A 20,989-nucleotide genomic window follows, 5' to 3' on the forward strand; every position below is an offset into this window, starting at 1 on the left:
AGCCTTTCTTGTCTCTCTATGGGGAGAATGCAGCTCAAATGAAGGCAGCCAAGACCAGAGAAGTCAGACTACAGCCCATGTCTGTCACTGGGCTGAGCTTCGTGTACAGTTTTGAAATGGTGCCAAGTTTCTCCTTATCCCTGACACCTGCTTCTGTGATTTCTATTTGTTAGAAATTATATGGAGCAGGAGGCTGAGCATCCTTAGTAGGAGTGTACCAAGAGTTTACTGATTTCTATTTACTTAATAAGTTTGCTCACACTTCACAAAGTCTTGTCTTCTCAGCATCTTAGTTCTGAGGAGGAAAGAGTTAAATGGCTGCTTGCAGTTGTCCTACAGCTCAGGAGATGACTGTTATGAATTTCAGGTCAGTATTGACAAGGTGTCATTTAAAATAAACAAACAGCAAGCAACAAGAGTTGACAGTTGAGCCCTGGGACCACATTCTTGGCTTTTTGATGGTAAGGAGCCTTCGTGCTCTGGCAAAAAGTTGAAGTGTGGAATTCCTGCAGAATTACATACTAGATCTGCAGGAACACAGAGGTCACCGTGAAGGGTGTTATTTTACTGAATACCATAGGAATTAGGAATGATCAGCCAATTGGGCTAAAGCTTTGTCATTTAGATAAATATTTATAAGAGAATATCTCTTTCTTTTGTCTTTCTCTTGCACTTAGTTTGCAGCAGTTGTGCATAAAAATTTGTGCTCGGTCTTTTGCAAGTGAAGGAAAACAGAGTTTGGCCTAAATTCTGGTCTCATTTATGCTGCTGGTTGTCAGGAATAACAGATATAAGACGTGAATCAAGCTCTTGCTTTCGTACATAGGGGCGGATTCACGTTGCAGAGTCTCCATGTAAATTTCTTTCAGGTTGTAGTGTGAGTTGAGGGGAGGAAAATATTAAGAGAGCTGGGTCAGACTTTATATACAAACTGGATACAGTCCAACTTACTGTACTTTAAGATAAACTTTTTCAAAAGTGAGCAACTGGAACTGGGTTCTGTCTCTGGCACAAGGAAATGTCTTTGTAAATCAAACCCTGGAGAAAATTTTGAATGATACTTGCATTAATCTGTGCGGGGTGTCCTTGAACATGGTGTAAGTGTATAAACCTGTTACATAATTCGACATTGAGCTTCCCTCTAGAATACACAGCTTGCACAAGTAAGCCAACTCCAGCTACAGAAAATTAATATCCTGAGGTCTAACAAAGTGTTTTGACAAGCTTAATTGACAATCCCAAGCAAACCTATATGCTAGGATGAAAAACATTATGGGAGGGTGTAATGATGTCAAAAGCTTTTATTCTTTAGACATCGTGAAATATGTAAGAATCCACTCTAGCAGTTGTCTGCAAAGATAGCTGTATTGTCCAGAAACAGTCATTGCAGTTGGATAGACTCTCTCATTTGCTTGTTGTCTCATTTGCCTGTTCCTAGAAGTATTTTGATAGATTCTACAATAGTCAGAAGAGTCCTCTACAGTCAGAAAAGGGGTTTGTCACTGCAAGATCTGACTGTGTTTTGCAAAATAAGTGTGGGTCGCTCACCCTTCCAGCAGTGAGGGGTTAAAGGCAGGAACTAAAACTTGCTGTAGAATCAAAAGTATATGCTATGGAGTCCAGATTCAGAAGAATGCTGCAATGTCCCAAATTTTAAAAGGGCTGGGTAAATGCTATTTACATGACAGTGTAAAAATCCCATCCTAGACAGCATCTTCTAAATTGATATCCTTTATCACAGACTGCAGAGTTTGTTCCTTTCCCAGAAACACCTCTGTTTCAGAGGACTGCAAAAATCTACCTGATTCCTCGTTATTTTTTCTACTATTACTATTCTCACTGTTTAAAGAATTTGCTCAGCTCTATCCCAAACATGTTTCATTTCAGACAGACACCACCGGGTCATTTTATGCATGTGTCTGCTATAATTAAGAGTTATTTAATCACTCAGTAATAAAATATATTTTCCAGGCCATGAGCAATTCTTGTTCTCCTTTTCTGAAGCTATTCCAATTTCCTGAAAGGTTTCTGAAAGGGAGAATACCAGAACTGAACACTATATTCTAGCAACAATCTCACTAATGCCCTAGAGATTCACTTAACCACTTCCTGCTGTAGGCAACTGAATTATTGTCAATAAAACCTGAACATAGCAGAGATGAATCTAAGATCTTCTGCTTGTGTAGAAGAATCACAATGGACTCATGTAGGGAACTACTCTGCGAAAACTGTTGAGGACTAACATTCCCCACCAATACTATTTTAATTTCATCTCAAGAATGTTTTGAGGAGCTCAGTTTAATCTACTTCCAAGATACATGATGTTATTTAGCTGTGACAGGTAATGTCTTGGTAAAGTTAAAAAAATCTTTCACCCTGCATTCCTGCTCACCCCATCCCATCCCAACCTGCAAACACACTCTTCATGATTTCTGGCCCAAGCTCTGCTAGCAGAAGCCTCCATTCTCAACTAGTAGCTCCCTTGCTCATAATGCCAAGAATTAGATCTGAAACATTACATTTTCCTTTTCATAAGAATATTGGATTATTGTCTAAAAGATGAAACTATGAAATAAATAAAACTTACTCGCAAATCCCTTTTTTGGCTGCTATGTGAAGAGGTAACAGGCCATCCTTATTGGCTTTGTTAGCATCTGCTCCTTGGGACAAAAGAAACTCCACAATATGTACGTGTCCATTTTTACAGGCTTCATAAAGGGCAGAGGCATTATCACTGGCTTGAGTATTTATATCAGCGCCTAGGAAGGAAGAAAACTATTTAGCACCAAAATATTAAAATCAAGTGGAAGGAACGTACTTTGAATAAAGACATGCATCTCCATAACACTGCAGCTACAAAATGTGCTGGCTGGGGATGTGAATGAGGTCATATCAGAGATGATATAGTCATATCAGTTATACACCATTATATCATAGATTTACACTGGCTTTTAATATGATGGGAATTTTATGAGGGAGAGTTTGTCATAGGTGGCAACCATTAGGAACCAACCATGAATCCAGACTCCATTCAGCTATAGCTCAAAGGAGGAAAAAACTTTAAAATGGCTTGTTCTTTATATAGCGTGGCCTTTCCTTCAAACACAATAATTCCATTGGTATTTATATGTTTTTGCTATGTATATACGCTATTCCTGATCAGGAGCTTGGACTAGACCGTCTCAATAGGTGCTTTACAAAATTCTATGGGTATGTGTTTATGATACATGTTTATACATATCATTCATACTCTATATATTCACACTATAATTACATTTATAGTATTTATACTACGTTTTAATTTTAGTACATATCCAGGCTAAAATAATACTCTATAAAAAGACATCTGCACAGTGCCAAGCAACAATTCTAAACAGGCTTTATTTGGGCATGTCTTAATCGATGAATATTGCATTTCAAAACTCAGCACCTGAGGTCATATCTCTTCATTCCGTGAGAGCTGAAGTTTGGCTCCAAATGGTTTTACCAAAACAAAAAATAAAATTAATGAGCTACTAGATTATGTCAGAATTTTTCTTTCTTGAGCTCTAATGTGTGCTTGGCTTAATAAAGAACATGCAAGTATAAACCAAGACAATACTTTTTTGCCACAAGCAATTTGGAATCTAGCCTTTTCTGTTGTAGATATTCAAGGCCTAAAAGCCCGGATTTGAACTGTCATATACTGTACCATATACTGCTCTATGTGTGTATCCTAAATGGGAATGACAGTTCATTGGAGTTTTGCTTCTAAATTCCAACAAAGAAATCATGTTTGATCATGAAAAGTCTCTGCCAAAGAGAACATTTCCCTGTGTTCTCACCCTAAGCTGAAACATCTGTGTTGTGTTTGGCCCTCTGAAGATGCTGTAGCTGGAAACATCAGGAGAACTTCAGTGACAAAAGATAATGAGGGACTACATTCCTAATGAGAAAGAAACCCTTTTTATGACGAACATTGCTCATAATAAACAATGAATGATATCATTCTGGGGATTTTCAGAGGACCTTTTCAGGCTTGAAACAATTGAGCAGCTTTATTGGATTTTCTCCTGCATATTTTTTTCAAAATTGAACTTTAGGAAATCCTCATATCTATCTAGTTTGGAACACAAATCACATTCTGGCTTAGTTTCTAGCACTGTAGGCAGTACGATGGACTAACTGGTCGTGTAAAATTTTAGGTCTTGCCTCCAGAGACACAAAAAAGGAGCCAGGGAGAGTTACTGGGAACTTTGAATTATTAAGAATTAAATTAATAAAGGCATGTGATGGCACAGCTGTACTCACCGCATTTTGCAAGATATCTCAAGGCTTCCAGCTGCCCACTCTCAGCTGCCACGAATAAAGAAGTGATCCCGTAGGCGTTTGCCGACTCAATCTTGGCACCACCTTTCACAAGGATATCAATAATCTCCAGGTCATTTCGGGAGACAGCCTCATGGAGAGCAGTCCATCCTCGATTGCAACGATGGTTGGTATCTGCGTTGTACTGTACCAGGAGTCTTGCGGCCTCCGCGTTCTTACGCTCACAAGCTGTTTTGGAAAAATGGGAAGAGACTAGGACAGGCCTTTGAAAATATTCTGGGTGTTGTGTATCCATTTCATGTAGCCTAAGGCAGTGTGACACAAGTAAGCCATAGTAAGACCAAGGACCAATTCAGGTCAATATGACGGCCCAGGCTGCTGCCAAACAATGGTGTCTGGGACTCCTAAAGGATGCGATAGTAAAACCAATCTTCAGCTGGGAGCTGGTGGGAGCTAAGTGTCCTGTGCAATGGTTATGCCAAGCCTGGTACTGGGGGGAACCCAGTCCAGCACATTTGTACCAAACGGACATGACAGTGACAAAGTGAGGTGACAAATGTGCAGGAAATAATTTATGAAGAACAAATGCGTTACATAAATCACATGACTTGAACACTTTCTTTCCAAATTCTGTGCAAATTGACTCTTTGTCTTACTGTCCTGGACTGCAGATAAAGCTCTATATAGACAAGAAAATTAAAAAAAAAGTTCAAACCAACAGTACCCAGAAAAGGATCCTTAGAAAACAGTAATTGTGTGAGTCAGTAGCACTTTCTCAGCCTGAAACAATTTTTAGTTAAAGACTATCCTGAGCTAAAGAAGGATTCTTGACCATTAATAGCATTTTGTTGATTTTTATTCTACAAATTTGTCCCATTGCTTTTTGGATCCCAAATCATCAGGTTTCCCACACACTTTTATGGTGGGATCCCAAACCAGGGGTACATAGGATAAGCAGCTACATTTACAAACTCCAATTAGCATTTGTTGTACAATGTACAGAAGAGAGGCCAGTACATTTCATAGCAATTGTTTTTTTCTCTTTGAAGTAATAGTGTCTTTTTTTCACAGAAGTCCCACCTTTTGGTTTTGATCCTTTGCTTGGGGTATCTCCACAGCTTTCTCTCTCATAAACACGTGTCACTCATATGTACTGAATTTAACTATGTAACTGGATGCTTCTGTAATTACCTATCTATAGCTCTGAAGAGTTTAATTTGCTTCCATATGAGGGATGGATACTTTGTTATGGTAGATTTTTGTTTGATTGTTGTGGGTTTTTTGTTTTGGTTTGGTTTGTTTGTTTGGGGTTTTTTCTTTTTTTTGTTGTTGGAAGATAAACTAGAATATATTGCATCAGCGCTAGCACATTCTTACTAAGAGTTTTTCTCTGGCTAAAGGGTGTTTTCATATCATTGTTGTTGTTACTATTATTACTATGAGCACTACTATTACCACCACTACTATGTGTTTAATGCACAGCTGAACAGCATTCCCTTAGCCAACTAAAAGCCAGAATTTTAAAACAAATGCATTTTAAACTGAGCAGCTCTAATGATGGGCGTGTCACCTCCAAACTTGGAGGTGAGATTGGTGTTTTAACCAGTAATGTGAGCTTTTAATGTTTTAGAGTGCTAAAAGTTGTCATGGCAGGAGCAAAGAGGGATTGACGTGAAGGTGTTAGAGATCATCTCCTTCTGTGAATCTTTGTGATATCATGGATGTATTGATATTCTGCTAAAGGAAGAAAGTGTTCTCTCCAACTAGCAGCAAAGTCATATGTCCACGTTAAATACTTTATCCACCTCACTGAATTATTTGTAATTTTATGCCTCTCCCATAGGACACGGCTAGGCCTGACCCACATAGTATATGAACCACTGGCATGCCTACAATCACTGTACTCCCACATCTAACATCTACTTAGATCCTACTGTTTAGAAAAGCATACATATTCCAGTACTCTCCAGCTTTCTATAAGTTTGGGACATTGTGTAGACAGCCTGTGCTTAGGACCCCACTGAACCACTCACACGCCCCTCCCAGCACTACATCAAAGCCTGCACCCTACAGGGCAGCTGCTAATCCTGTTTCTGTTGCAGATAAGAAAAAAGGCCGTGGCATGGCAGGTCAGACATAAGAGATAGAGGACTACTGCAGAGAAGTAGAAAACAGGAGCTAATTGCTGAGTTTCTGCCCTTCATCACAAATGACCCTGCAGTTCTGCCTTGCTGGCGCCAGAAGAGTTCAGCATCCCTGGAAAAGCAGCTACACACCTTTGTAGAGCGGTGTTTCTCTGGCCTTGTTGGAGATGTCAGGCTCAGCCCCAGCCTGCAGCAGGGTGAGCAGGCAGTCCAGGTTGCCCCGGCTGGTGGCCAGGTAGAGAGCTGTCTCCTCATTGAGGGTGCGTTGGTCAATGGTGTTGGGGTACGCTGTGGAGGAATGGTGAGCCCAAAGTCATTAGGGCATGTAGTGCACAAGTATCTACTGCATCATCACCTCCCAAAATCCTTGGAGTCTCAAGTAAGTTTTTACTGCTTATTTCTTTTCCTTTTCCATGATCAATACAAGTTAGGAATGTACTATAAATTACTATAATTCAGATTGAATATCTAAATCTGTCACCAGTTTAGATTGAAATGTTCAGCTATGACCACTAGGGATGTAGAAAGCTGTTGAGAAATTTCAGCAGCAATCTGAAAACAAACTACAGGAGTTAATTGCCTTCAAGCACCAGCAAAGAGGTGATGGGTTGGATCTCCAGCCAGTGGCAAGTGGGGTAATTCCTATCAGCTTTGGCAGCTGAGCAGCTCGTAACAGCAGAGAGCTCGGCTTTAAGGCTTTAGTGTGAGAAATCCATGGCTTGGCAGGATCTATCCTGACCTCTCTTTCTCCCAAATATCCTAACTTTTAAGGCTTCAGTCTTGAAACCTGTTTTCCTAGAGAAGATGAAATTATACAGTCAGAGAGGTTGGAAAAAAGTTTCACACACAGTCCCAGGCCAGGATTGGGATGCTGCTAATACTGCCTTTTAGTTTATTCGTATTCTTCTTCTCCCTTTTGTAATTAATTAGTTTTAAGTTCACTGACCTTTTTGCAACAGGCTCAGGCAACCCACTTGGCCATAGTATGCAGCTTCATGGAGGGGTATCCAGCCATCCTTATTAGGTTTAGAAAGGTTTTTTCCTGATTTCATCATGTTTCTTACTGCTTTTTCATCTCCATCCTTGATTGCTGCCACTACAGGGTCAAGTTCTCTTTAAAACAAGATTAAAACTTGATTACTGCTTCCTTCATTACTGAGAAGCTTTTTGGAGCAACATTACTGTATCATTTAGCCAAAATCGTGAACCCCTTCAGCCTATATACCAAGCATTTGCAGCCCTGAGGTGTCTTGCCACAGGGCCTGTAAAGGTAAAATTTGTCTTCTCTAATTTTACCATTCTCAGCAAATCAGAAGAATCGCTCTCTAGAGGAACTGATCTCTCTCCTCACTCCTTGAACTCTGTCAGGCTTGGTGCTGTCACCACTTCCCTGGGGAGCCTGTTCCAGTGCCCGGCCATTCCCTGGGTGAAGAATCTTTTTCTTGTATCCAACCTAAACCTTCCCTGACATAATTTGAGACCATTCCTTTGGGTCCATTTGAACATTAGGGTGTTTGTCTTTGCTCTCCTTTCTTCATCCAGGATGACTGAAAAAAAATACACCCACCTGAACGAAATTCTAAGCTGCCCTTCATGATGTCACTACAGAGATCCACAGCTATAGTTATTTCAGCATTGAAAAACCAGATTTTCAGAAATAGTAACTACTTCAGACATTATTGACCTTAAAAAATATGTCTCCAGTGTCTCAGTAAGACATATGAGATGCTGGACACTTCTGAAAATCTGTTTTTTAGCTGTTAAATGACTTGGTCCATTCTAATCCAACAAACCACTGACAGGCTCCACAGGGCCAAATAACTTCTAGACACAAGGATTAAAAGGAATGAAAAAATATTAGGGAGGAAGGGAATATTTAAAAGTTTCTCCAGAGTTCAAAGTCATTGAAATGTGTAGAATCACTGGATATATAAATAACATGTAAGTAATATTTTTTTTTTTTTGGTCCTACATAGTTCTGATACTTTCAAGAAGAGGCTCACTGAAAATCTACAAAAAGCATGAAGTGTGCTGCATGCCACCCAGCATGAGGCACAGTGAGCAGCCTACAAGTGCTCTTTGCCCTCACAAGTCTTCCCTCTGCCAAGGATGCATTCCACACACTCTGGGCAGCGACCCATTTCTCCAGGCTCTGCAAGAGTGGTTGCAGAGCAGGGCTGACCTGGGCACATCAGTCGTTCTGCAGAGCAACAATGAGAGCTACTGGGAGTCTCCCCACATAGCAGGAGTCACAACACTGCCTGACAGTCACAATGCCCCCAGTCAGAAGTGTCTGCAGCAGGGCCTGCTGCCCTCCTTCCACCTCATCTGAGGCTGCTGGGATTGTGGCAGAGGCAGGAAGCTGGGAAGTGGGTATTCTACAGTCAAGCCAGGCAGGACCCCTGCCCATGGCAGACAGCAGCTCTGTGCATGCTGGTGGGCTGTGCCTTCCAATGTTGGCATCTTCTCAGGCTCCTGCTCAGCTGTGCTGGGACAAGGCAGCCACAGCTTTCTTATTTTGATGCACTAAATAAATAAGCTCCAGGGCAGCCAACATTGCAAAGGAAGAAGCACTTTTCCGGTTCTAATGGGAACTTGCAAAAAATGAACGTGGGCTATACTTTCAGAGAGGAAGAGGTTCATGAAAACAAAGGAGCATTTGTGGTTTGAACTAACTCTGTGGAGAAAACAGTCCTGAAGCCAAAGAGATGTAGGAGACAGGTACCATGTCTCAGAGAGACTGTTAGCATCAACAGGGTAAGAATACAGCATGTGTTAAAGGTCATGCAGGGTAGTGATTATGAGAACAACCTTAAACTCTAGTTATGACAGAATGAAAGTCTAAAATACCACAACAGAGTGAGATCATAGACATAAAAATATGGGCAGGTTAGCACAGGACTCCTCATAAAGCAGATTACTGGTACAACCTCTGTATTTAGGGCGAGTTACAGGAGCAATTCTGGATTCCATTGCCTTCCAGGGGCTGGACAGACCAACAGCCTGAAACTCACACCAGCATCACTAATTTCAGTTTGCCCAAAGGTACCCGGTCTGTGCCATAAACACTGATCCTAGCCTTGAAAGAAAAGTCACCAAGCTGCTTCTCTGAGGGTAAACTCAGGGCCTTGAAGTGGAACAGGTGAACTCAACACTTATGCCAGAGAATGGGAGAAAACACCATTTCCTAGGTGAAAAAGTGCTTGGTGCCTCTTGCTCCTTCTCTACAGCTGGAGATAGTGATTTCAAGACAGTAGAATCACAAAAATAGCAAGACTGGAATGGAGAGAGATATGGGACACGAGGTCAGGCATTTTGCCTGAGAAGATAACAGCTAGAGCAGGCAGCTGTCTTCCTGGCCACAGCCCTCCCAAGAGGAATCAGCTGACCTCTGATAACTACCAGGCTAAGGTCCCAGGGACACTGCTGTATCTCCAGGCTGTTTAGAGTACCCTGGGGACTAAGCCTAAATTTGCTAATTTTTTACAGATAATAGATTTTTATACAGGTGTTAGAAATTGAGCATTTTGTTGAAGTCAGCTGGCAGCAACTACTGGCATGTTTGTCTGGGAGAGGAGGCAGAGATGGGGGATCTTCATCTTTCAACGCCTCTGGCACAAGGCTGTTGAAACCATCTGTTGTTCTATGCAAAGGTTTGTGTTACACATGTACTGTGACCTCAGGATTTGGGCACGTGGTAGAGTTACCGGCACTTAATGAGTTACTGCATGCCAGGTGGCTACAGCAGGAGTCTGTGCATGGGGCTGGCACACAGCAAATGCAAGGTGAATAACGTTATCTGAGACCACAGTGAAGGCAGGAGGTTACCTCGGATCTGTAGTAGGCTTAAAAATGTGTGAAGAATCAGTTACTATTCTACTTAAGCCCTCAGATCTTGAATGAAGCAAACTTCTGTTGGGTTCCTTGACCTTAAATGATTCCTGAGTAAGATGAGGGGGTTTACTGGACGAGGCTACGGATGCTTTAGCCAAGTAAATTCCAGATCAGAACAGAAAGTTTAATGAATCTCTGTGTGAAATCCTTGTTTTCTGCCTGGCTTATAGTTGGTTTTTATAAAAACACAACATATTCTGCTGCCTGGATTTCATAAAATATAGAAAAAACAAGTATAAAACTATGATGTAAGTCTTAATATCTGATGAAATCTTAACCTTATAGGCAACTCAAAAGAATTACTGCATTTCAAAGGCCAGTAGCCAAGACAATAAATACTCATTACAGATGAGATATATAGTGAGGTCAATTTGGAGTGCTGCAGAAGAGGTTCAGTGGAGTATGGAAAAGTTCAGGAAGCTCTTTGTTTTCCAGACAGCCTGGAGTGATGCAGGCAGCATTGAAGCAACAGCACTTCCCTAGGTGAAGCCAAATATCATCCCTTCCTGGATCTGAGACTAGAGTAAAATATCATGCCATCATGCTCTCCTGTGGCTTCCCAGCTATATTTGTGCTCTCACCTGGCAGCAGAAGAGGGCTGGTTTATCAGCCTTACCCCAGCCTTCCTGTGGGCTGAACTCTATCGAGCTACTTGATGCAGAAGAACAGCCTGCACCCCACCATGCTGCTGCACCCAGAGCATCACAGAGGCATGCAAGGAGTGCAGAGCACTTACTGAGAGGATGTGATTTCAGAGTGGCCAAGGGGAGCTGGCAGGTGACAGGGGTAAGGCAGGCTTCATGTTGCAGCAGAAAGAGGTTTTCACAATGTCAGGGAGGGCAACGGCAGCAGAGGGCCAGGAATAGGCCCTGCATCAGCCAGGATGTGGGGGGAAGTGAGGAAAACTGTAGAGCTGGGTGAGGGATGAAAGGAAGAGTCTTGGAGGAGGAGTCCCTACAACCAGGCATCTAGGGAGATACTTTTGACACAGGTAAAGCAAAGTAGATTTGAACTGAGTAGATAAAAAGGACAGGGAATTTTTCTTCTACAGAGATACAGAGATGTGCTGCTTACAGCACTTTTCTCATCTGATTGCTAAGGGCAGGTGCACACATCTACTCTGCCTGCAGAGAGCCGTAATAAGCCTGTCATGGTCCAGACATTTCCACTACACACAGGCACTGTGGCAGAGCTCGGGCCACCCCCTTTCTCATCTGCTTTCCTCATCCAAGACTCTATTCACTTAGGCTTATTTGCAGCCTTCCCAACAGCAAAACTTGGCCAGGAGAATCAGAGTCAGTAAAGCTAGTTTCCTCTTTGGGCAAGTAAGCCCTCTTCAGTGTGGCAGAACAGCACAGGCATGGCTGGGAGAAGGCACAGCATCTTGGGAGCATTTATAAAATATTTAGTTTCAAGGACTGCACTTTCTCACCTTATTTATATGTGGTGATACACTTTTTTCCCCACTCTTCCCCATTGTTGAACCCTGAACTTAATACCAATGCAGTATACCATTACTATCAGCACCTGCCTACCTCGTCTACTATGGTGATAAGTGAGCCAGTCTATATAAATCACACTGCATTTGTCCCTTCCCTGCTGTCCTTGTCACCTCAGAGCTACTGACTCACCCAGAATCCCCAGGACATGTGCGCTGAAGGGATGCAGAGGGATGAAGAGGGAGAAGGGAACAAAGGAGGTTTGAGGTGGCTCAACTGCAAGAGCCTGGTTATGATCTGGGGCAGCTAGGAGGTTGGAAGGAAGAGCAGGAGTGCAGCGAGGGTGCAGTGCAGGTGTCAGCAAGACCTCCTCCAGATGAACACCACCATCTCCCCCCACCTGACACCATCGCCATCCAGAAGAGATATCTTAGGGGTAGAGTGGGCAGCAAGGCTTGTTTTTACTGCAGGGAAAAGCAGGAGAGGAAGAGGGAGACACTTACACGGACTGGGATGTGCTGCACAGGCTGCTGTCGTACCTTCGCCTGACCCCCGAGGCTGCCCCAGAGCTGGATGGCTGAGCACGGCCTGTCTGCTGGGCTGCCAATCTGGAGTGGCGATGACATGAATGGAATAAGGAGAAATACTCCGAATAGGAGAAACAGGTCATGCTGAGGCAGAAACACAGACACACATCCACAGAAACGGAGCGAGAAAGCCTGCCGGTCAGGGCTTTGAATAAAAGCAGATGGCCACGGCTTGCACTGCACTGGATTCAGCTGCTCACTCGGCTCGAGTTTATTTTTGGCCCTCTGAGGAAGCGTCAGGGGATTCAAATGACCATATAAGACAACAGTGTGGTTAACCCTACCACCACCGCACAGGAAGCAGGCATGAAGCGAGGTGAGGTGACATTCATCACCTCCAAAGTGCCACGCAAGCAGGTCAGAAATGAGTGCAGAGGAGGACCCAGGGTGTCTGGGTGTCAGCTCCATTTCAGCTCGGCTCTCCCAGGTGGCAGAAGAGTTCAGCAGTGCTACAGATCTGGTGATATAAGCTGCAAAGATTTTCCCTCCAGTCGGAGGTCAAACACTGCCGGGCTGAGGCAAGAGCAGGACAGGTTAATGCACAGAAATGCTAATGCTGCCTTTTGCCAAAATAGCAGGTGTCAAAGGACCCCCAAGGAGGACAAGACCAAATGGCCAGGGAAGCCCTTCTTCTACCCAGCATCAGGTCCCCACAGCACAGATGACAGTACAAGAGCATGGTAATAACACTGAAAAATCACAACCTTTGGTGGGGATTAGGACTGCAGGCTGTACAGCATCCTGATTCCACAGCTATGAATATGCTTACATCAAATTGTAATGGAATTGTTCCCAGTTTCCCACTCTTGGAAACCAAACAACCACAGGTGGTAATGAGCAAGGTGTCAGAAGGTAGAGTTAGGACTAAGAAGGAGAAGCAAAACTTTGGTTCCTCCCAGTTTATTAAAAAGTGAAAAATTAGTTTGAAAGGGTATTTTCCCTTGTTTTGGAGGTAACTTTGGGACCTATTCCCTTTTCCCTTGAGAAATCTGCCTTATATAAAATGAAAGGGGAACAGTGCCTGGGCTCAAAACTGTCAGCAAGTCTCAGTGATGACAACTCAGCATTGCAGGGGAGGGGGATGGTGCCACAATTTGGTGTCTGGAGCTGTTCTTGGCTGAGAGTGGTATGTTTGAAGTCTCTGACTGATCTGAAATAGCCACATCCTCTAAAAACTCAAGTATCTAAAAGGTAGCCAGCTCATATTTTTTTATGTGCCTATTTTATGCATCTCTCTTACGTTGTCCCATAACAAATGCTGTCCTCCCTCTCTGGTAAAACCTAAACTTGGCATATGGTGTGTCCCTGACGGGGAAAGGAGCAGCTAGCCTGGGGAGGGCTTCTGTGGTTCAGAAAAGCTTGTGCCCCTTTTTTTTTGTTTATTTTATTTGCTGCTTAAAACAGACAACATAAGCGTATTCTCCTTTTACTGTGAGCACATAAATTGTTGACCTCATTGGATTTATAGCAGACTCCAGCTTTCACACTAATGACAGGCTTGTGGAGGAGCCGCCTGGCAAAGCTAATTAGAGAGCACGTGCTCTGACAGGGGAGGCTGTTTTCCCTTCCCGGGCAAGCACTCACTTACCTTTGCCAAGGGTAGATGCGGTAGGGTGGGTTGTGGGGGCTGGTGCGGCTTGGGGTGGCCACCTCACCGGCACATGCCACCATTGACTTCTGGTGGCTCTGGGCACCCGGCTGACCCGTGGGGTCCTCCTCCAAGCTCTGCTGGATGGCCATCTGTATAAGCTCATCTTCACTCAGGCTACTGTACAGACTGTATTCCTCACAGCCTATTGTTTGTCTTTGTGTATTTGCTGCCGTTGTAGCCATTTTTATTATTCTTTGCTTTCCTATAAAAAGAAATTGTGATCATCAAAATCTGGAAAATGAAAGAAAGAAACTCAAATGTCTTGTGCTTTCGTTCAGCTCTGCCTCTTGATTAGACTGACCAGAAAACCCTTCAGAAATCTTCCACCAGGGAGAGAAGGTTATCAGCTAAAATCTGCATGTAAACCTAATTAACTAAGTCCTTTCTGTCACACAGAAATAACTGGTTTAACTGGTGTTTTAAAAAGAGGAAGCGAGCTGTTGCAAGCAAGGCAGGTTTTTATCTACTTCTTTTGGTTTCCAAATCTCAAGAGAAAATAGGTAAAGGAAATCCCCATGAGATTAAAGAGCTGCAGTTTTAAATTTTACTTAGGAGAAGGCCAATGGATGTCTCTTTTTGTTGGCTATATTTCTTGCTCTACTTGCAGGAAATCAAGGGAAGAGGTTTGTCTGTTTGCTGGTTTTCTACAAGGAAAGGTTCTCCGCCATGAAGTATAAAGAAACTGTTGAGCAATTTTTTCCACCTTATCTGGAAATCTCTCAAGCAACATGCAAAGCTATGCTTTGAAGTGACTTTGTTTCACTCAGTGAGGAAAGCAACACAACATTGCTCTATTTCACTTCTGATTTTTTGCTTTTTCACAAGGTCATGAGCGAGCTGGAAATGAGAGAAAGGGGAAACACTGGGGCGCACTCAGCAATCACAGAATGGTTGTGAACCACCAATGAGCAAAGACTTAAAAGACCAAGATTACCCAAAATACTGAAGAATTTCCAGCAGTGATAGGGAAGTACTAATGGTATGAGTGCATGGTGCTCTAGAAGGTTCTCATTTGAATGCCAAAGAGCACTCTGGCCACCAGTGTTCAAGAGCCAAAGGATTATTTTATGGGAGGAGATGGAAAAGCTTGCCTCATTTAAGGAGATGACAGCCAACATGGAATAAGTTTACTTTTTATAAGCACTGAGTGAGAACTGTGTAAAATTATGGAGAACACTGGGATGAGGAGCAATGGGAACAAGCTGCCCAGGAGGACATGAGCATGACAGAGTAGGACAGGAACACAGCAGGAGGGGACTGTGCAGGCATGTCCCCCATGTGCAGAGAGGCAAGAGGCTGGCTGAGTGCACCTGTGGGGTTGCCAAAAAAGCTGCCTGTCCCCACCCTGTGTCAGCCAGTCTCTGTCCCAGTGATGCCACAACAGGGTTGGTCTGCAGCTCCACACAGCCTGGCTGTGCCCACGTTCAGATCCTACCCATCTGGGCCACCCGGCAGAGCTGTGTGCATGAGCACCACCGTGCAGGACCTGCCTCAGCAAGAGCCTCAGGGGAGCCATCAGCTTCTCTTCCCTGTGCAGCTGCTCTCTCCAGCAGGCAGGAGTTCTGCCCCTGGCTCACCACGTGCCTGGGACAGCCTGGCTTCCTGGGCACTCGCACCTACATCGATGGCGGACAGGTCCAGAATGCCACAAGACTCCCACCAGGAAAGTACCCTGCTGGGGCAGCCCTTGCTGCTGTGTGCACAGCCAGTCCTGACCTGGAGGAAATGGTAGCTCCCCAAATGGCAACAGGGCCATATCTATGCATGCCCAGACTCTTGTATTTGTTTCTTTAACCGTAATTTAAAAAACCCACCCCCCTCACAAACTAATACAGTTTGAAGAAATTGCAAGAGCTTGAATTAAACCATAAGTAACTTAAACTCTTGAATTAAAGGTTTTCACTTCAGACATGGTGATATCTCCCACATCAACAGCCACATCAGACTAGCCAAGCCCACCCCAGAAGTGTGAAGACTTCAGAGTAAAGGGAAGCCCAGCAGATTTCAGACTGACATTATGACATTTAATAACAAAGGATGCATTTTACATAAATGGAAAATGCCAAACTAAAGCCTTTAATTAGCTCTAAACAATGCTACCCAATTTTGATGATTTTTCTCTCTCCCTTTTTTTTTTTTAAATTTTTTTTTTAAATTTATTTTATTTTTTATTCTTATTTTCAGCCAGATCTCTCATGGCTGTAGTTAGTTCCCTTCTCCATTGGGAGCTGATATGCCTAAGGTCTGCTATGACCCTTGCTGTCCCAAAGATACAAGCCCAGACATCAAGACACGGATAGCTCTTGTATGGAGCTGCTGCCCGTCCTGCACCCCAGCTGCTCCAATACCTGTCTTTGGCTGTTCTCCAGCGAGTGTCTGGCCAAGAACCACGACACAACTTTGTTTTTCCAGCAGCTTCTGCTGCTGTTTGGCTCTCTCAGCTCCTGAAATGCTGGGCAGCACTTGCATAGCTGCCCAGCCTAGGTACTCACGTAGTTAACTGGTGAATGGCAGATGTGTGGAATCCACGGACTGGAGTCAGAGGGCTTGTCTGCAGCATCCAGTGCTGCATCCAGCACTGCAATGCCTAAATGTACTGACCTGGCCCCAGTGGTGACTCAGAGACCTTAACAAAGCTGTCACTGGAGAGGGCAGGATCTGATTGTAAGCTCCTAATGGAGGTGATGCACAGTGACTCTTTGGAGGAGGCAAGGATGGAGATGAAACTGCTCCTCTCTGAGGGCAACCTGCACCAGTGCAACCTGGGACACAGATCCCTCCTCTGTATCCTGCCCAATCCCATCACTGGAATCGTTATGCCACAGGAGGCAGGGGAGGCAGTGAATCCATCCTCACTGTGCTTCTGAGCTGGGTGTTGCAGTACTTTCAGGGGCAGTCAGGGCTTTGAGGAGACCACTGCAACACGATGTCACACCCTGGCACAGAGGAGCTAACTGATTTAGCTACCTCACTAAATTCCCAATGGACCTAGGTATAAAGGCCATTTCTGTACATCTTCTCCTCCCTCCTTTTGTTTCACACTTTGTTAAGGCACAGGGAGTGATAGGAAGATTTTAAGTTTGCAGGGATCATTCCTATATCACCCTCTCATTCTTTGTAGGGGTTAACTGGGTCCAATCCACTTGCACAGCAAAGGGAGAAGTCTCCTGCATGTTGGTGAGCCTCACTAATATAAATATTTTGACAAGAGTTCCACAGAGTGCAGAAACAACAGTGTTGTGAGCTGCAGCTCATACCACTGACTCATCCTGCAGGGAGAAACTTTGCAGGGCTCAAAATAAAGCTTTCGCTTCTGCTCCCTGAACTGCACAAACATGATGATAGTGTGAGGGTAATATCCTAGGGCTGCAGGAGCCTTTGGGCCCTTACCGAGAGCCAGAGACAGCCTTGACTGCCCTGAACCCTGGCAGAGACTGTTATAGTTGGGCTGGAAGCCGTTCTTACACACCCCTGCCTGTGTCCCTTTGCTCAGACTGACCTTTGTGCTGTGACTGAATTTGGCAGGAGGCACAACAAGTGCCTTCTCCCCATAGCTCCCTGTGTGATGGCCCTGAGTGGAGTGGAGCAAAGCAGGGCTACCACTCTCACCTTCCACTTGGGGATGCTTTTGTTTGAAGCTGGAGGACCACAGGGCACCAACACTGGTCTAAGTTATGTCTGATAGAAGTCACAGTGAGCCAGCTGAGCTGCAGTGACAGGCCAATCACATGCCCTTGGCTGGAGGCTAAAAGCACTGGGACCTGGCTCAGTTTACCCTTCTTTCCCTGTGGCTGAGCTTGGTGGTAGTGCCTGGCACTGGCCTGGCTCAGCTGACACAGTGGGGTGAAGGTTACCCCATCTGAGGCCATCAGTGAACTGCCAACCACAGTCTTATGAAAGCTCACTAGATTAATGCACTATAAGGTAAATACTTTCCCCATCCTGTAACTAAGGTGTGAAAAAAAAAAAAAATCAATCTCAGTTGCTAGAAATGTTTGAGCCGGTTAGAAATAGTGAGATCTGGCCAAAGTGGTCTTTCTAAATGCAGCTTGAATTTATTTGCTTGGCCTAAGCCTGCTTAGCATAGGTTTACAGTATTGGAATCAGATTTATAATCAGCCTAACTTCACGTTTTGGGGGGATATTTTAATGCTTGGCTGTACCCTCCATTTCCCTGACAGCCCAAGATCCCATCCTCACATGCAGGTAGCACACAGCATTGCATCTACTGCAGAACCTGATTTTTAAAGCTGTGGGTGTAGTGCCCTTATTATTCCTTAGAGAATGCTTTGCTTTCAGGTCTGAATGGCTTCACTAGTGATCTCTCTTGGTAGAGACATGTCTTAGGATGCTTCTCTCTGTGCTGCCACTTAGTAGTTCAGTCTGACAAGATCTTCTGGAATCTAGACTTACCACCATTTCCACATAGAGTCTGATACTTATTTTTAATTTTGCTGTCCTGATTTCAGAAGAGAGTTTGTTTATTTAGATGTAGGGACCAGACCTGTGCTATACAGGGATAACGTAGGTGCATCCAGTGACCAGAAAGCAAGGTTAGAAATGAAATGCCTGTGCCAGGGCCATGCTGCAGCACTCTGCCCTGGGTTCATAGGCAGCTGTACCTGGCAGATCTCTAAAACCAAAGGTATTAACTCACCAGGGTGGCTACTACTAATCACCTGCTTGATGGCAAAAGCCGCAGACAAACACTATTAGGTTGCTATTATATTTGGGCGACAAGCTCTGTCAACATACAGTGTTTGAGAGAATGGGCCTCTTATCCCTGATGCAACATAAATAAACAAGGATTACAGCTGGCTTTGAACATGCAATTCAATACCATTAGCATCTGAAACAACTGGTCTCCATTGATAGCACTTCCTTAAAGAAAAGCTGGGGGGGGCTGCCTGTCCTCCCTTAATAGATTCCAGGCAGCAGAATTAGCAGAATTACTTATTTCTGTCAGAGGAGGGTGGCAGGTGAGTGACAAGGTCATTAAGGGAACAGAGTCAGACTTTGCCTGCCTTTGCGCTGAGCTTATCCCAGTCAGCTGGTAACTCAATACAGGACCTTGGTATTTATGGCTCAAGGCATGATAAACCATATTTCTAAAAACATAACCAAGTCTGTGGAGGCTGAAAAAGAGAGAGGAGAAGAGCAGCTTCATAGTTTTGCCTTTTGCAAGGAATGATTGAGCCCCAGCCTCTGTAGATATGTTTGCCTTTCCACGTGTTTTTCATTACTTCTGAAAGCAGCAGGAGCACGTGGGGAAGGCAAACACGGCTGGATGTCCTCACAGCAAACCAAGCCTCCACTTCATTTCTTACTGCGGCACCTTTCAGGACAGATCCTCTGTGGGCAATGGAAACCAGATCAACTTGCAGCATTCACAGTACTCAGATTTTTGGTGCATTTTAGGTCAGTTTCCAGATAAATCCTTGCAGTTCTCTAAGGATGTTATGCTGGGTAACTACTACAGGAAAGCAAATGATTTTTTAAAACCAGAAATATTTCGGTGCCCATCAGGTCCGCCAAAGCTGAGACATCAGAAGAATGACACCTCACGCTGTCCGGCTGCAGCAACAGGCAAGGATTCTTTGTAGTGACAGCTTATGCAGACGGCTCAAGTTCTAGCCCAGTGCTGAAGGAGCAAAGACAGGCTTCCCGGAGGAATCCTCTGAGCAAACAAATCCCCTTGTTCAGCCCCAGCTGTCAAAACAGGTCACCTATCAGCCTGGCATACGCTCTGATGCCACCAAATCATGATTCTGTGCAAATTCTTTAGTGGAAATCATACACCTGCAAGCTTTTATTTCTTCTCAGAAGGCACTAATTCACCCAGCAATCAGAGCAATATTAGCTTCATTTCAAACCAATTAAAAATTTATAAATTAAAGAAATCATTTGCCCAAGGTATTTTTCTCCTTCAAACCGTGCCTTGCATGCTACATTCCACCTTAGCATATTGTAGCTACAGCACTGATTTCTGAGCAAGCTATTCTAGGGACAAAGCATCACCTGCAAGTGAAAAACAAAGTAAGGAAAAGACAGAGCTACTGTTCTGTTTAATATCAGACCATGCTTTATGGCATATTTGAAAAAAACAAACCTCCAAACAAACAAAAGCAAATCACAAAACTTCTCAAGACTGTATTAGGGTGTTAGGTTACAAACTGTTGTAGGAATAAATATTTACATAGACATAGTAAACCGAGAAGTTGAAAATACTAATTAAGTTCAAAACATGCATATTTGCATTACCTTTTTGTTCTGAAATAAAAGGTAAAAATGCTGTTGAAATGGGTTATCTCCTTGATTAAGTCTTAATTCAGAAAATCCTTGCTGGTATTTGTCTCCCTGCTTTGCCTGGATGTTTCGATCAACTGCAGGACAGCTTTGAAACACTCTCTCTTTGAAGCCTGGAGTTTATTTCTGGATCACCCCATGATCAGCGAATACAAGCCAAAATATAAGTTGTTCTGAATCTCAGATTTCCTGTTTGAAGATGCACGGCAGAAACTTTTACTGATCCTGAAGTTCTTCCTTATTGCATTATCTGACGAACTTCACTTAATCAAGCATCCTGTGGCTAAATGACACAAAGCTGAACTTTTTATTACATCATTATTTATTGTCCCTGACAAGTAGACCATATATGGACATGTTTCTGGAACCTAAAGAAGAAAAAAAAAATTGCCATATAATTTTGAAGTAAAATATGCTGTCCTGGAGAGTTTTATTTACTTGGGGGAAGTGAGCTCCCTTTACTTTTCTTTTAACTGATGCTTGTTAAACAAAATAGCCAAACATTACATGTGTATTTACTGATGTTTTAGAGTTGTTCATATATTTTTAAGGCTACAAGTTGGAGACTTCAGGATTCCAAAAGATGACAAAAGCAGTTGTGAATCTGTTCCAAGTAGTATTTGTAAGAGCTTACTTGCGGAAAAAAACTGCTCTTGTACC

General features: G+C 43.5%; 1 protein-coding gene across 2 annotated transcripts in view; it reads right to left on the reverse strand.

Moving 5' to 3' along the window:
* Positions 1–20,692, reverse strand: part of ASB2 (ankyrin repeat and SOCS box containing 2) — a 31,609-nt gene extending 10,917 nt beyond the window's left edge. Inside the window, exons 1-7 of one of the 2 annotated variants that reach the window (XM_027890268.1) lie at positions 20,285–20,692; positions 13,961–14,225; positions 12,289–12,393; positions 7,399–7,565; positions 6,585–6,740; positions 4,291–4,536; positions 2,588–2,759 (exon numbers count right to left, since the gene is read on the reverse strand). In XM_027890268.1, the coding sequence (XP_027746069.1) occupies positions 2,588–2,759; positions 4,291–4,536; positions 6,585–6,740; positions 7,399–7,565; positions 12,289–12,393; positions 13,961–14,205 (1,091 nt within the window). In that variant the 5' untranslated portion in view covers positions 14,206–14,225; positions 20,285–20,692. The remainder of the gene's footprint in view (positions 1–2,587; positions 2,760–4,290; positions 4,537–6,584; positions 6,741–7,398; positions 7,566–12,288; positions 12,394–13,960; positions 14,226–20,284) is intronic. The other variant, XM_027890269.1, reaches the window with a different exon arrangement.
* Between the last annotated feature and the right edge of the window lie 297 nt (positions 20,693–20,989).

This window comes from Empidonax traillii, unplaced genomic scaffold, assembly GCF_003031625.1.
Source record: "Empidonax traillii isolate 1590-97213 ecotype Southwest subspecies unplaced genomic scaffold, ASM303162v1 scaffold283:size781446, whole genome shotgun sequence".
In the NCBI taxonomy this organism is placed as follows: domain Eukaryota; kingdom Metazoa; phylum Chordata; class Aves; order Passeriformes; family Tyrannidae; genus Empidonax; species Empidonax traillii.